Source organism: Microcaecilia unicolor, chromosome 4, assembly GCF_901765095.1.
Source record: "Microcaecilia unicolor chromosome 4, aMicUni1.1, whole genome shotgun sequence".
In the NCBI taxonomy this organism is placed as follows: Eukaryota; Metazoa; Chordata; class Amphibia; order Gymnophiona; family Siphonopidae; genus Microcaecilia; species Microcaecilia unicolor.
The window spans coordinates 84,998,739-85,014,298 of record NC_044034.1 but is presented as its reverse complement, the minus strand read 5'-3'; the positions used below and the strand labels follow the sequence as shown (position 1 = coordinate 85,014,298).

At 41.8% G+C, this 15,560-nt stretch overlaps 1 protein-coding gene across 3 annotated transcripts in view; it reads left to right on the top strand.

Moving 5' to 3' along the window:
* POSTN (periostin) overlaps positions 1-15,560 on the top strand; it is a 146,828-nt gene that overhangs the window by 63,686 nt on the left and 67,582 nt on the right. For all 3 annotated transcript variants that reach the window (XM_030200402.1, XM_030200403.1, XM_030200404.1), the window contains exon 8: positions 5,766-5,978. In XM_030200402.1, the coding sequence (XP_030056262.1) occupies positions 5,766-5,978 (213 nt within the window). The remainder of the gene's footprint in view (positions 1-5,765; positions 5,979-15,560) is intronic.

Sequence of the window (15,560 nt, the reverse complement as noted above, 5' to 3'; positions counted from 1 at the left end):
GAAACCTAGTAACTGTCAAATGATTGAAGATAAACACTACAAGCAGGATGTCTGGAACTCTTTTCTGCAGTAATATCTCAGACAATAGTTGATAAAAAAATTTCCATAAGCACAATGTTTTCAGAATGCAATTTTCTTTCAGATAGATATGCTGTCATTAAGATATTTCTAAAGTTTTCCATTTTTTTTTTTTTGCTACATTTGTACCCTGTGCTTTCCCACTCATGGCAGGCTTAATGGGGCTTACATGGGGCAATGGAGGGTTAAGTGACGCCCAGAGTCACAAGGAGCTGCCTGGGCCTGAAGTGGGAATTGTATTCAGTTCCTCAGTTCCCTAGGACCAAAGTCCACCATCCTAACCACTAGGCCACTCCTCCACTCCACATGGAGATTAGAAAATGATGTTATATATCTCTAAATATAGCACAGAATTCTGGGGGAATTTTAAAGACATCTCCACAGATAATATAGAGGGGCATTTCCAAGTCAGAACTGGGACATCTTGCTCACAATATCTAAAAAAAAAATGTCCGTCTCACAGACATTTTTGAACAGGAAAAATGTCAGGATTTTCTGTTCGAAAATGTGTGAGAAGGACATTCTTATGCTGAAAATGTCCACAATGAATAGCCACATGAAAGTCCATAGTCTGCTATTGAGACAGACGTGGGGAAGCAACTGCTTGCCCTGGGACTGGAAGCATGGAGTGTTGCCACGATTTGGGTTTCCGCCAGGCTTGGCCACTATTGGAAACAGGATACTGGGCTAGATGGACCATTGGTCTGACCCAGTATGACTATTCTTATGTTTTAAAATGAAATGTTCAGAATATTAACACCAAAAAAGCAGGCACAAAATGTGTGTCTGGCATAATTTATTTAAAAAAAAAAAAAAAATCACACAGATGTCCCTGAAGAGCAAGGGTCAGCCTAGTGGTCAGTGCAGTGGACTATAAACAATGGGATCCAGGTGCAAATCCCACCTTAATTCCTTTATAAGTTATTGTGAGCCCTCCAGGAACTAACCTATTGTACCTAAAGGCACACCACTGCAATAGACATCATGCTTGCAGGTATCTTATAAATTCAGGTCCAGTAGGTATTTCTATGTTCCAGTAGGGCTCACACATAGAACAGAAATAAAAGAGTTAAAGTGGGAATTACAGCAAGGTCGTTTTGTTCAAAGTCCTCTGCACTGCACTGCACTGACCACTAGGCTACTCCTTACACTTGTTCTGCTACCAGCCAGGATGGTAGGGATGAATATATTTTGTCTGCTTCCAGCCAATAGGACCTGTAGTTAGCTAAGGAAGCAAGTTGGTATTTATAACAATCAGGAAATTTGACAAAAGCTCTACCCTCAGATGCACTCAGGGCTCCTTTTACTAAGTGGCAGTAAGCCCAAAATGGGCTTACTGCTCACTAGAACGGAAATACCACCGGGCTACCATAGTAGCCCGGCGGTACTTCCCACTCCTAGCGCACTGTCATTTCCAATGCTACAAAAATTTATTTATTTTTGTAGCACCGGACTATACCCACCGGTAATCGGGCAGCTACGTGCGCCAAGTGGCATTTGACGCATGTGAGTCATTACCGTCCAGTTACCGTGTGAGACTTTACCGCTAGGTCAATGGCTGGCGGTAAGGTCTCACACCCAAAATGGACGTGTGGCAATTTTCATTTTGACGCACGTCCATTTTTTGCAAAAAAAATTTTTAAAGGCCCTTACCGCCACCTCAAGTGCTTTACTTGCCACATGGCCAATTCCTGCTGGAAAGTGAGGCCTTCCCTTTTACCAGCTGCTATAAAGGAGGACCTTAGCGTGTGTGTAAAACATGCACCGACGCCAGTGCCAGCCCCCTTTTGCCACAGCATGGTAAAAGGGGCCCTTAGTGTTCAAAGAGTAATATGTGGAGAATGTCCTCTCCACAACAAAAAAGCTCTGAGACATAATTCAGGGAGCATAGAAAGAATGCCATGAGGGTCAGCCAAGCCTTTGTAAAATGTAAACTTTCTGACATGGACATCCGATTTCCCAAATGGAGCCACTAGGTACAATGGGTGTTTATGCTTATAAATGTGTAAGTTTATCTGACCTGATGCATGGAGGTGAGGGTGGGGAGGAATAAGTATATATACTTATAGATTCTGTAAATGGCACTGAAAATATGAGCAGAGTGCTAGTCTATAAATGGTGATCTAAGTTGGGCGGCTTTAATTTATTTAATAACATTTATAGACCGCTTAATCCTAAGCAGTTTACAATTTAAAACATACATAATCCATAATACAAACCCACATATACTCCACACTAGCAGACAACTCCAATAATAGGTCCACTCACTTAACACTCAACCTAGTATACACTAAAACTTCATATTGTTAAAACTACTCAGCAGGGAAAGCCTGAGAAAAAAAAAGTATAGTTAGCGTGTAGTGCTGGGATTCAATCCCAACTTATGGCATGAGGATTTACACCAATTGAAATCTGGTATAAATTCTTACATATGAATTAGGCATGGATCCCCCGAGTTTTATAATAGTACGTGCAGCTTTAGTGAACACCCCTAACCTGCCCATGCTCCTCCAATGGCCACGTCCCATTTTATAAAGACGCGGTAGACTCTACATGCGTGTAGCACATGCAAAAATGAGACCACCACCAGGCTAGCATGCCCCTCTGGCAGTAATTTCAGATTTGATGCATGCCCATAATGCCGAGAAAAATTATTTTTTTATTTCCTACCGCGTGCAGCATTTATGGCTTTAATCGGCAGTTGGTGCGTGCTGACCAGCCACTGTGCATATAGCAAATGAGCCTTTGCCGCTAGATCAGTGGGTGGCGTTAAGGTCTCAGGCCGTAAATATCCTGGTTTCAATTTTACTTCAGGCCCTTTTCTGGCCCATTGAAAAAAGCCCTTTTTCCCAGACGCGGTAAAAACTGGCCCGGCACATGCCAAAAACACACGCCCACACTACCGCAGAATACGTTTTACCATGCCTTAGTAAAAAGACCTCTAAAAGATTTATGCATGCATCTTTAAAGAATAGCGCTTAGCAGGATGTGTGTGTAAATCCAAATTGTTACCAATTAACACCAATAATTAATAGCTCCCAGTTATTGGTGCTAATTGGATCATTACTCAATTGAATTGTGAGCACAAATTTTGCATGCACAATTTTTAGCACCATATATAAAATCCGGGGGACACTTTATAAAATATGGGCCTGCCCGGTTAAACCCCATTGAGCTGGTCATCCAACAATATTCAGTGGTACTTAGTGCCACTGTATTTTATTCAAACTTCTTATACCACCTGCACTAACTAGCAGACCAAGGCAGTTTACAATTCTAAAGATTACAATTACAATAAAAATAGGAAAGAGTAACCAAATATTCACGCAATCAAACCATAGAACAGACTGGGGAAACAAAAAGTGGTGAACTGGATAAGAAACTGGTTGACCAACAAGTGGCAGAGGGTGGTGGTAAATGGAATCCACTCGGAGGAAAGGAAGGTGAGCAGTGGAGTTCCTCAGGGGTCGGTGCTGGGGCCTAGTTTAATATATTTTTGGGAGATATTGCTGAAGGATTGGAAGGAAAGGTGTGCCTTTTTGCGGATGACACGAAAATAGCCAATAGAGTGGATACCCTGGAGGGAGTAGAAACAATGAGAAGGGATCTCCAAATGTTAGAAGAATGGTCAAGGGTCTGGCAGTTAAAATTTAATAAATGAGATAATCTAGGGATCTATAAAATAAAGGTTTCTTGGAATATTTATCTATGAAAAAGATGAAGAAACCTATAAGTAATTATAAATATTTGAATCTACTAACTGTGACCTAAATGTCAGTAGTGTAGATAGTGCTCAGACATAGGTTCATGAGATAAAGTATAGGCAGCTTGTGACATCAACACCAGTACCACCATCATCGCACTAACCGGCCCTCCCTTTCTACCTAAGAAATGCTGGTACACATTCTTCAAATGAAGCTAAAGCAGAGAAAAAAACTGAGAAAAACTTTCCGGCCATAAACCTGGGGCTATATAGGATGATAACTATATTTAGCTCAGTAACCGTTGAAAGTGCTGGGTGTGACTAGGGTTGAGTCAGCTGCTCATCTATTCTTAACTCTCATTTCATTTTTTTTCTTTTTTTCTTTTGCTAGTGCTCTGATATAGTGCTGTTGTTCATGAAAATTACCCAAGGGAATAAATGTACTCACATTTACATCTGCTCATTGGCATGAGTTTTGGGGTTAATTTAAGCACAATCAACCAAATTTTCAAAAGTATTCGTGTAGATGCAAACACCTCCCTAATACCACCCACAGAAATGTCTCTGCTCAGCCTAAGCAAACTTAGGTGTGTATTGGCTGTACATGTGAAACTTTACCTGCTTATCGGGTACTCAGTTTTATAAAAGCATTGCTTTACTCATAGAAATGATTCTGAAAATCAACATCTCTCTATATGCTCAACAACAAATAAATCCCAGAAAATTAACAACTTAGAACTAGGGCAAATATTCTATAAAAAAATATTTTCAACTAGGTGAAGTGTTTATTATACTTTAAGAGGGTACTTTTTTGTGCATATGTATCTATGCAATAATGAAAAAAGGAAATATTTCGTATTTTCTATTTATTTCAGATCATTGAACAATGGGGCTGGCCCAGTAGTTCAGTATCAGGGAAATGCACTGAAGGGTCTTTTTACAATGGCACGTCAAAAAGTGGCCTAGAGTAGTGTGGGTGCAAGTATTGGATGTGCGCTGGACTATTTTTCCAGCGCATCTGGAAAAAAGGTTTTTTTGGGGGGGGGGGGGGGGCGGGGGCGCGTCTATTGGATACGTGCTGGACCTCTGGAAAAAAGGGGGGTTTTGGGGGGCTGGGAAATGGACGTGCAGCAAAATGAAAACCAGTGCACATCTATTTACAGCCTGAGCCTTTAACGCACCCATTGACTTAGCGGTAAGGACTCACGCGTTGCCTGTGCAATAACCGTCCAGCTCATGCCAACTGCCGATTACCACTGGGAACACCCCCACAGTAGAAAATAATTTTCTAGCGCGGGTTTTCGGCACACACCAAACTTGGAATTGCCACCAGGCACACACACTAGCTGGGCAGTAATGCCGATTAGATACACGCTGCACGCAAATATATCCTTATGTGCCTTTGTAAAAGGGCCCCTGAGTGAGTTCAATTCCCAGACCAGATGTTGTTCACAGGGTCAAATGGATTTGCAGGAAGCCTCAACCATTTCTGAACAGCAACCTCTAGCAGACAGGTTCAAGGACTATGTTTGCATAATTGCATTTTCCAAAGGGAGAGTATTTGCTCCCTGCCAAAAGACCATCACTCTGAAGCCTTATGGCTTGTTTTGAAAAACACTAACATTTTTCTTATTTTGAACATTTTGGGTTTCATTACATGATATAGAAATGTTATTGATTCTTTTTGTTTCTTTTATAAAGTTTTAATTTTTTAATGCTTTCAGTTAGTTTTTATCTATAAGGTGTAAGCCACATTGAACTTTTATGGCTAATGTGAGATACAAGTGGCAGGTAATGTAATGTAATGAAAGAAGAGGAGAAAGAAACAAAATATGGTTAAATAACCCAGGTAATTGTGAATGAAGGCTCAAGATTCTGGTTGCCAGCCCCAACAATTTTTGAGCTGCATTAAAGGAGAATAAATAGGCCAAGAGAGAGAGAGAGAGCATTGAATGAAATTTGATTCCTCTGTTTATCTTCATAGCTCTTATGAAGTACCACATTCTCAACACTGTCCAGTGTTCTGAAGCCATTTTGAGTGGTGGTTCTTATGATACTTTGGAAGGAGGTACAGTTGAAATCGGCTGTGATGGTGACAGTCTAACAGTGAATGGAGTCAAGATGGTTAAACGCAAGGACATTGTGACCACCAATGGTGTCATACATCTAGTCGATCAGGTGATGATCCCTGATGCTGGTGAGTAGCAAAATTAATCTGATTTTTCAGAAGTATTTAATAAGTATTTATATATATTGCACTTAAATTTAGGTGACTAGTGCATCTAGTTTCTACAATAGTAGCACTGATGTGAATGATTGGCACCAATAATTGGCAGTTATGCACATAAGTGTGAGGTACTATTCTATAAATAGTGCACCTAAATCACTTAGGACTGGATTCTATAATGGTGCTCAAAAATGGGCACTGGAAAAGTTTGACAACACTAAGCATGATTCTATAAAGGGTGTGCGCCCTTTAAAGAATCATGCTTAGCACTGATTCCTGTGCCATAACTTGGGGCACCAGAATTTTGCCTGCTGGTATTTGGTTTAAATGCTGGCACTCAAGTTGGGTGTGCTGTCCCATAACATTGACATTCGCATTAGCTTCCGTACTCACTGATAACAAATAATTAAACCAAATGGATAAAAATTTGGCCGCAGCTTTATTTACATCAACATCAACATCAAATATCCAATATAATAATTCGCACCTCCAACGTTCTGAAGCTGACTCCATGGCAGCGTGGCAGTGAAGCCGTGTAGTGTTCATAGGGTTCGTAATCGCACTCCCGATCACTGCCCCGCCCTCGAGGGAACTCTGTATAGTTGCCAGGGAAAGAAATGTGACGTCAGAAGGAGCAGGCCTCACACTCGCTCTCAGTGCCCCGCCCTCATAGGGAAGGGAAGGCTGCATATAATATTCACCCACCAGAAGTTCGTTCCCTCCTTCCGAGTTCCAGGGTCGTCCTCCATCCCCCCTCCCTCCCAGTTCCAGCGTCCCCCCTCTCAATTCCAGGGTCCCCCCTCCCTCCCAGTTCCAGAGTCGTCATCCTTTCCTCCCTCCCTCCCCTTCCACTTCCACTTCCAGGCCCCCTCCCTCTGAATTTTAAAAGTCATCCTGACTTACCTCGTCGGGGTTATGGCGGCCGGCAGCAACGGTAAAAAGCGTGCAGGCTCGGTACTTATGTCAGTTTTCCCTTCTCTGTCTCTCAGCTCTGGTCCCGCCCTTGCGGAAACAGGAAATGAGGGCGGGACCAGAGCAGAGAGACAGAGAAGGGAAAACTGAAGTAAGTGCTGAGCCTGCACGCTTTTTACCGTTGCTGCAGGCCGCCGTAACACCGACGAGGTAAGTCAGGATGACTTTTAAAATTCGGAGGGAGGGGGCCTAGAACTGGAAGGGAGGGAGGGAGGGATGATGACCCTGGAACTCGGAGGGAGGGACGACAACCCTGGAACTGGGAGGGAGGGGAACCCTGGAACTGGGAAGAAGGGAGGGGGGACCATGGAACTAGGAGAGAGGAGGGAGGGAGGGAGGACCCTGGAACTAGGAGGGGGGCCCTGGAACTGGGAGGGGGGACCCTGGAACTGGGAGGGACGGAGGGGGGACATTGGAATTGGGAGGGAGGGAGGGGGGATGCTGGAAGTTCCCTTAAAAACATTAATGGCAGAAGGTGATTACCTTGCTAGCGCCCGTTTCATTTCAATGAGAAACAGGCTTCTTTTACTAGTTGTATATAAAGAACACTACTTATGACTTCTTTACTGTTTTCACATCTGCCTTCAATGATCTTATACCACTTTACATGAGCAGTTGATACAAACCCAGCCATTCATGTGCATTTCTTAATACACTAATGCTTTAATTCAATGTCTGGTCAAGTTTGTTATCAAGGCCTCAGCTCCGTTTATGATGGTTTTACACTCTTTCAATAATACAAATCATTGTATTCTTCACTTTTGTTTCCATCAGTGAAGATCGCTTGTGAAATTACTTTGATGTTACCGCAACTATAAAACCCAGGCCCACTCCAAAATTCACCATATTGAATTCAAAATTATAACAATCAGAGCAAATTACCTCACCTTCTAACTCTGTTAACTCCCAGGGAGGGAATGGGTGAGTCAAATTAATTAAAGTTCAAATAGCCTGAACTTCATCCACGCAACCTGCCACCCTCAACATTCCTCACAAAAAAGCCCACAAGTTTTTTACCATCCCTTGCTCTCACAAAGCCTCACCCCCGAGATTCTGCTTAACTGATCAATTTGTTTCCAGACCCCCAATTTCCAAAACTTCCATTCCATCACAACAATTGCTCCTAAACTCCTATAACCATCCTCCTATTAACTATTTATACTTTAACTCACTGTAAACTAAATGCATTCCTTATCGTATTTCATCAGCTCCTCCCTTTTACCCACTGGCCTATTTTACCTTCCCTAAAGTACTTATTCCTTAGTATTATTTTCTTTAAATTCTTTTCCCCACACCCCACCACCAATCTAAATGAATTTACTACAGCAGTGAAGCCAATGTTATCATGCCCACAGTTAACCTATGGGCTCTCTATTCTGTAACCACACCCAACTTTTTGGAACACTCCATACCCATCCATGCTCTTCCCATGGCCATGCCCCCTTTTGAGTTGCACACCATGGGATTTGGATGGCAAGCATTATAGAATAGGAGCCAGATGAGAGCACAAATCCCAATTGGTGCCAATTAACATCAAAAAATTGGTTGTTACCAGCCAATTATCACATGTTAATGACTTGTTGGACAATTATGTAAGCATCTCAGGATCGCATCCAAATTTAGGAGCCCAAATCTGGGCACCATATATAGAATCCCGGGGTTAGTGTGCAACTGTCAGTGGAGTGTATACATGGGCAGAGTATGGGTGTGTCATAGACATATTGCCAAGAGACACATACAGCTTATAAAATACTATCAGTTGTGCGTATTGCATGGTGCACTTAAGTACTTACACCAGCCATTAACCTGTTGTAAGTAGGGGAATCTAACTTTTGGCATGCGAGTGCAGCTTTGTGCTAACATTCTATAACAGCTTAGGCATGCCATTAAGCCATTATAGAATTGGAGATAAATGTGCCCCTTGTGGTACCTAAAATGAGGTGCCAATTTATAGAAATGCCACCATCAGAGTCGGGGGCAGCTCAGTCGGGGGGTCTTTTACTAAAGCTTAGCTTAAGTTATCTGCAGCAGGGCCCATAGGAATAAAATGGGCCCTGCTGCAGATAACTTGAGCTAAGATTTAGTAAAAGACCCCCTGACTGAGCTGCCCCTGACTCTGTTTCATTCTTTCTAAATGAAGAAAGACTAAGGAGGCTAGGGCTTTTCAGCTTGGAGATGGCTGAGGGGAGACATGATAGAGGTATATAAAATAATGAGTGGAGTGTAACAGGTGGATGTGAAGCGTCTGTAAATTTAAAACAAATCGGAGAAAAGTTTTCTTCACCCAACGTGTAATTAAACTCTGGAATTCGTTGCCGGAAAACGTGGTGAAGGCGGTTAGCTTGGCTGAGTTTAAAAGGGGGTTAGATGGTTTCCTAAAGGACAAGTCCATAAACCTCTACTAAATGGACTTGGGAAAAAATCCACAATTTCGGGAATAACATGTATAGAATGTTTGTACGTTTGGGAAGCTTGCCAGGTGCCCTTGGCCTGGATTGGCCGCTGTCATGGACAGGATGCTGGGCTCGATGGACCCTTGGTCTTTTTCCAGTGTGGCATTACTTATGTACTTATGAAGAACGTTGATATAGCCCAGATACATTGTGAATTTCTGTACTATCACCTTAACAACTTCCATTAGATAGTGTTAAAACATGTTAATAGTGTGGACATTTGAACTTTAGTAAACGTAATCAACTTCAGTTTGCAGTATCTGATCACGTTCTCCAACGTCTTATTTAAGTGGCATCTTTAACCAGAGTATGCTGCACTAGTTCCAGATTGCACATTTTATTTTCAATGTCTTCAACATGTTGTGTAGTAGCTTACAAATGACCCTTTACCTGAAAACAGAAAGTTTCAATGGTTGCACCTTTGCTATAAATGGAGAAAACTGTGGTCTAGGACTAGTTCAGTCCTTTAATCGCTTTTCAAATCTTCTCTAAGGTAAATTCAGAGGAACTCTCAAGCTGAATAATCCCCTAGCTACTCCCATATCTTCAAGGAGTGACCAGGGTTAGCGGGTGCAGTGAAACAGTTTCCCACACTGATGTTCCAGCAAGTTCCAAATCTCCCCCTACTGATCTGGACAGAATGCACCTTTTAGGGGATTTCAATTTACTCTTTGACCCATCCTCAAGTTTTTTTGCGCAGCAAGGACAGGTAGTCTCCCCAGTACTATGGTCAAATCATATATTAATCAAATTCTCTTTGGGGAACTGTAATATTCAGTTCAGTCCAGTCCCCTCTCTAACACACTTTGGAAGATACTGAGAACCTATATTGATGTCCTTTTATAGCAGAGTCTCAATTATCTAATGTAAATGAGACCGACAAGTTGTTGGATAATCAAAATGTCAGATACTACAGAAAATATGTATGTGGAATAAAAATAGAAGTACATTGAATGCATGTTTCAAAAGAGGAAGCATTAAAGTAAAAAGGAGTTTAAAACTTATGTGCTCAACAATATTACCTAGTACTGCTGCCTTTTAACTAAACGTGGTGCTGGGAAGGAGAAACCTGTGTGCATCTCCAATGTCAATTGTGTGACGTCACCAAGGTATGTTGGATAATCCACAATGTTAGATAAGTGAAGGTCAGATAAGTGAGACTCTACTGTACTTTCTAAGCTTTGGATTCCCTGTCACTCAGAGATTACCAGCGTTGATGTTGATGAAGTCCTGATTTTATGAAATGTCTCCCTTACACAGATTTCACACTAAATTGTTCTGAAAAAAGAAGTCATCAATTCTTCTCCAAATCCTTCTCCCTGGTTCAATAATGCACTAAGAATTCTAAGACATGAAGTAAGGTAGTCAGAAAGGATCTGGAGAACATCTCACATGAATGAGGACAGGGAAGCTTATAATTTGAGACTGAATAAAAATATGCATGCAAATTAGCAATGTGGGATACAAATGCTACAAAGGATGCATATTAGCATGGCTAGCAATCATCCAAAAGAACTTTTTGAGACTGATTTCATTGGTTAGATAATTAACTATCACAGATTTCTAATCTTGTGTTCTCTGTTGAAGATTTTACCGCTCCTTTCACAGATAAGGTTAATGAAGTACTGTTGACTTTTGACCAATGTTTAATCCTTGAAGACACATAGATAGAAATTGATACAGTTTGGACAGATTTTGAAATAGCGAGATTTTCATGATTCTGAAAAATTTAAATCCAAGCACATCATTGTATGATCCTTGCTTTCCTTGCAACAGCTAAGTGAGAATCTTGCACCAACACTAGCTAAAAGCTTCTTTGAGGATGCTTCTTTGGTAAGTTGCCAGACTCCTTAAAGATTACAACCATTCATCCATTTTTTTAAAAAGGAGTACCTAACCCATGATTGTTTGTTACATTTGTAGCCCGCGCTTTCCCACTCATGGCAGGCTCAATGCGGATTGAAAGATGTATTCATGTACAGCTTAGTGATTTTGTTGAATGACCTGCATTGCTAAATACTTTCTAATAACGTTTTTTAGAAGCCCCCGAGCGTGGAAATGCTTCTTTTACCTATGGTAGATACTATGATTCAGGCTTTAGATCATTCTTATGGTCCTGCTGGATATTTCTGCTTCATATGACATTTTTAATCATTCCATACTTTTGCGAAATTTGGAATCATTTGGTCTTTCTGGCTCAGTATTTTCCTGATTTTTCTCTTATCTCACTAATTGGTTCCAGCAGGTTTATTTGGATTCTTTGTGTTCTGCACTATATCCTTTAAACACAATGGTTCTGTACTGTAGGGTTCTGCATGATCAGTTTTACTATTCAATCTTTACTTGATCTCTCTGCCAGAAATTCCAGGATCTAAAAATCCATTGCCTACTCTATGCTAACGACATTCAGTTTTTCTTTTTATTTGATTCTTCTTTGATGTTGTAGCTCATAAACTTGACAGGTATCTTCAATCTATATGATACTGAATGGCAGCCAACCAGTTATCTTTGAATCTCTCTAATTCTGAGGTCATTTTCTGTAGTTGTTCACCATCACTTGACGTTCCTACGTTGCTAACATTCAGAGATAAGCAGCTTGCTATTTCAGAGCATGTCTGTAGTCTAGGGTTTAATCTGATTTCTTCCCTCACTATGAAACCTCAGCTCTAGGTGGTTGTTCATTCTGCTTGAGGCTGTTAAATAGACTGAAATCCATACTATGTAATAAAGATTTCAGATATGTCATCCAGAGCTTGATTTAAATGAAGTATGATTACTGCAACTTGCTTTTATCTTAGTGTCTTTCAGATACACCTAAGGCATTGCAGCTCATACAAAATGCTGCTGCCTGTCTGTTGACAGACACTGAGGCACCACCATATGATTCCATATCTGAAGGCTCTGCATTGGCTTCCTGTGCAGTCCTGTATGAAATTTAGGATCTTATTATTAATTTTAAGGTTCTACAAAATGTGTTCCTTTGTATTTTTCCATGGTTTTGAAAATTCACAGTCCAAGCAGAAAATTGAGATCTGAGGGAACTCATTATCTATCCCATCTTTGGCTAAACCACATTTTGCTGAAATGAGATCTGGTGCATTTTCTATTGCTGGTCTTTATGAATGGAATAAGCTCCACACTGAACTTAGCTGACTCTACACTATTTAAGAAACAGCCAAAGTGCTACAGTTTATAAGCACTACGCTTATAAAATGTGCTCATAAATCTAGGCAAGTAAAGGGCAGGCCTAAATTTATGAGCATAACTTTCAAAGTCCTAAGTTAAGGTGAATTTTCAGCTGAAAAGTTATATTCCTAAATTTGGCTGAAAAAAGGGCACATTGTTTTTCTTATAGGCTTTTGGTGTTTCGCATCAGTTTACTGACCATACTGAGCCAAATGTTCCTGCTTAAGTATATAGGCTGTATACCCCTGATAGATTTTTGAGTATCATTTACTAATAGGCACCTGTAGTGATGGTGGTGTAGTCAAACCATTAATCTAATTTGCTGGGATTTATGATCAGTAGACACCAATAATGATGTAGCTTGATTGGGGCAGTTCACGTAAGCATAAAATTCTCTCTTGAGAAGCCATTTTGTTCCATCTGCAGTGAGTGATATATTGTCTGTTCTAGTTGTAGTTGTTTTTATATTCTTGTATTTTGTTTTATTTAGGCCTTAATAATTTATTTGTTGTTAACTTTTTTGTTTCATTATGTATGTTATGATATGGTCTGCTTAGTTATTAAGTACAATACAAAGCAGTGGCGTAGCTAGGGTAGTTGACACCCGGGTCCGGTCATTTTTTAATCCCCCTCCCCAAATCCAGTACTAGGCATACCGAGAATACAAAACACTCAGGACCTATAGAGCAATTCTACCATACCACAGTGGTGTAGCCAGAAATCAATTTTTGGGTGGGCCAACAGGTTGGTTGGATGGGTGGGCACTAGACAGTGGTTTACTGGTAAATGTTTAACAACAGGCTCTCTCCCTGGTCCACCTCTGCGCCCCCCCCCCCCCCCCCCCGGTCCACCTCCCCTCAAAATTGCAGAGCTGGCTATAGCCGGGGAGAGAGCCTAGGGGTGGAGGCAATGCATTACTCTCTCCAGGAAAAAAAAATTAAATGATCCCAGGTGCCAATCTAATTCATGTTTAATGTGGGATAAAATGCCATAAATAAGTAAATAAATATAAATTTTTAATGTTGAGCACCTGATTCTCAAAGTGGACATATTCCAAACACTATAATGAAAATAAAATGATTTTTTTTTACCTTTGTTGTCTGGTGACTTTGTTTTTCTGATCATGCTGGCCCAGTATCCGATTCTGCTGCTATATGTCCTCTTTACTCCGTTTCCAGGGCTTCCTTTCCATTTATTTCTTTCCTTTAATCCTTTCTTCTTCATTTCTGGTCCTCCGCAGACTTGACTGTCCAGTGGATCCAGCTTCTGCCTATTTTCTCCATCCATGTGCAGTTTTCCTCCTCTCTTCTTTTCCCCTCATATCATCTCCTTCCTCTCTCTTCCCTCCCCTCCATCCATGTCAGCATTTCTTCTCTCTCCCTTCCGCTCCATCCATGTGCATCTCCTTTCTCTGTCTTTCCTTCCCTCCATCCATGTCCAGAATTTCTTCTTTCTCCCCTCCATCCATGTGCATCTCCTTCCTGTCTTTCCTTCCTTCACGTCCATCCCAGACCAATAATTCTCTCCCTGCCCTCTCCTCCATCCACCCATGTCCAGCAACCCTCCTCTCTCCCTGCCCTCCCCTCCATGTCCAGCAATTTCTCCTCTCTCCCTGGGCCCTGTCCTCCCATCCATGTCCATCGATGCTCCTCTCTCCCCTTTGACCATCTCCCTCTCATTCCCTTTCCAGCACTCCTAGTCCCCCCTCTGTCTCTCCCTTACCCAGTCTCCTAAATTCCTCCCCCCCTCTTTCACCCACTTCATTAGTCCCCCATTACCCATACTCTGTACTCACCACCCCTCCCAATCCCACCCTTCCCTCTGCTCACCAACAATAAAGAACGACAACGTGGACGCAGGCAGCAGCTCACAGGTTTGCTTCCTGTGATTTGAGTGAATGGCGACGGCTGCGCGGGGGAGTAGAAAAATATTTTCTAAATGGCTTCCAGTTCCTTCCCTCCTCTAGTCGCAGCGGCGAACTGGCGCGGGCAGCCAATAAAAGCAGAAAGCATCCAGGCTCTTCAACTCCGTCCGTCCTTCGCTTCCCTCTTCCCTGCCCTCTCAGCGTGTCCCGCCCACCCGAAAGGAAATGACATCAGAGAAAGGCGGGACGCGCTGAGAGGGCAAGGAAGTGAAGGACGGATGGAGTTGAAGAGCCTGGATGCTTTCTGCTTTTACTGGCGCCGACCGCGCCAGTTCGCCGCTGCAAGTCTGGAGCAATCAGATGAGCCAGAGCGGGTACCGTTTCTGATGCAGTGTGTGTGCGCTTGGGTGGGCGGGCGGCCGGGCGGGCCTGAGCTGAAATTGGGTGGGCCTGGGCCCACCCAGGCCCACTCATAGCTACGCCCCTGCCATACCATAAGCAGCAATTTGTAGGAGTCACACAAGGAAAAGGAAAGCATCTTAAACACTACAGTGAGCACTAGAACATCAATTCACCTATTGTAAAACGAAACCAGACGGAATAGTACAGATCGTAGATCCTGCACAGTCAATGCCAACTGAAAGCCATGTCTTTTTCACAAACACAGATACACCCTAATCCACTATAGAATAAGTAATCATAAACTTTCTATTTAGACAAAAATTAAACTGAACCCCCGATGCCAGACTCTGCATACAATGCAACACCACAGAAACAGAAAATGTCCCCTAGTATTGTGCAAAATATAAAGACAGCAGATGTAAATTTGAAAAAACTAACAAATACCAATCACCACTTTACAAATTAACAAATAGAAATAAAACAAATACAGAAAATAAAATAATACCATTTTATTGGACTAATACATTTAGCTTCCAGAGGCCAAAATCTCCTTCCTCATGTCAATACAGTGCTGTTACAGTATCCTATCCTGACCTGAGGAAGGGGGTTTTGTTCACTGAAAGTTAAGTCAAAATGTATTAAAATTAGTCCAATAAAAAAAGGTTACCTTATTTA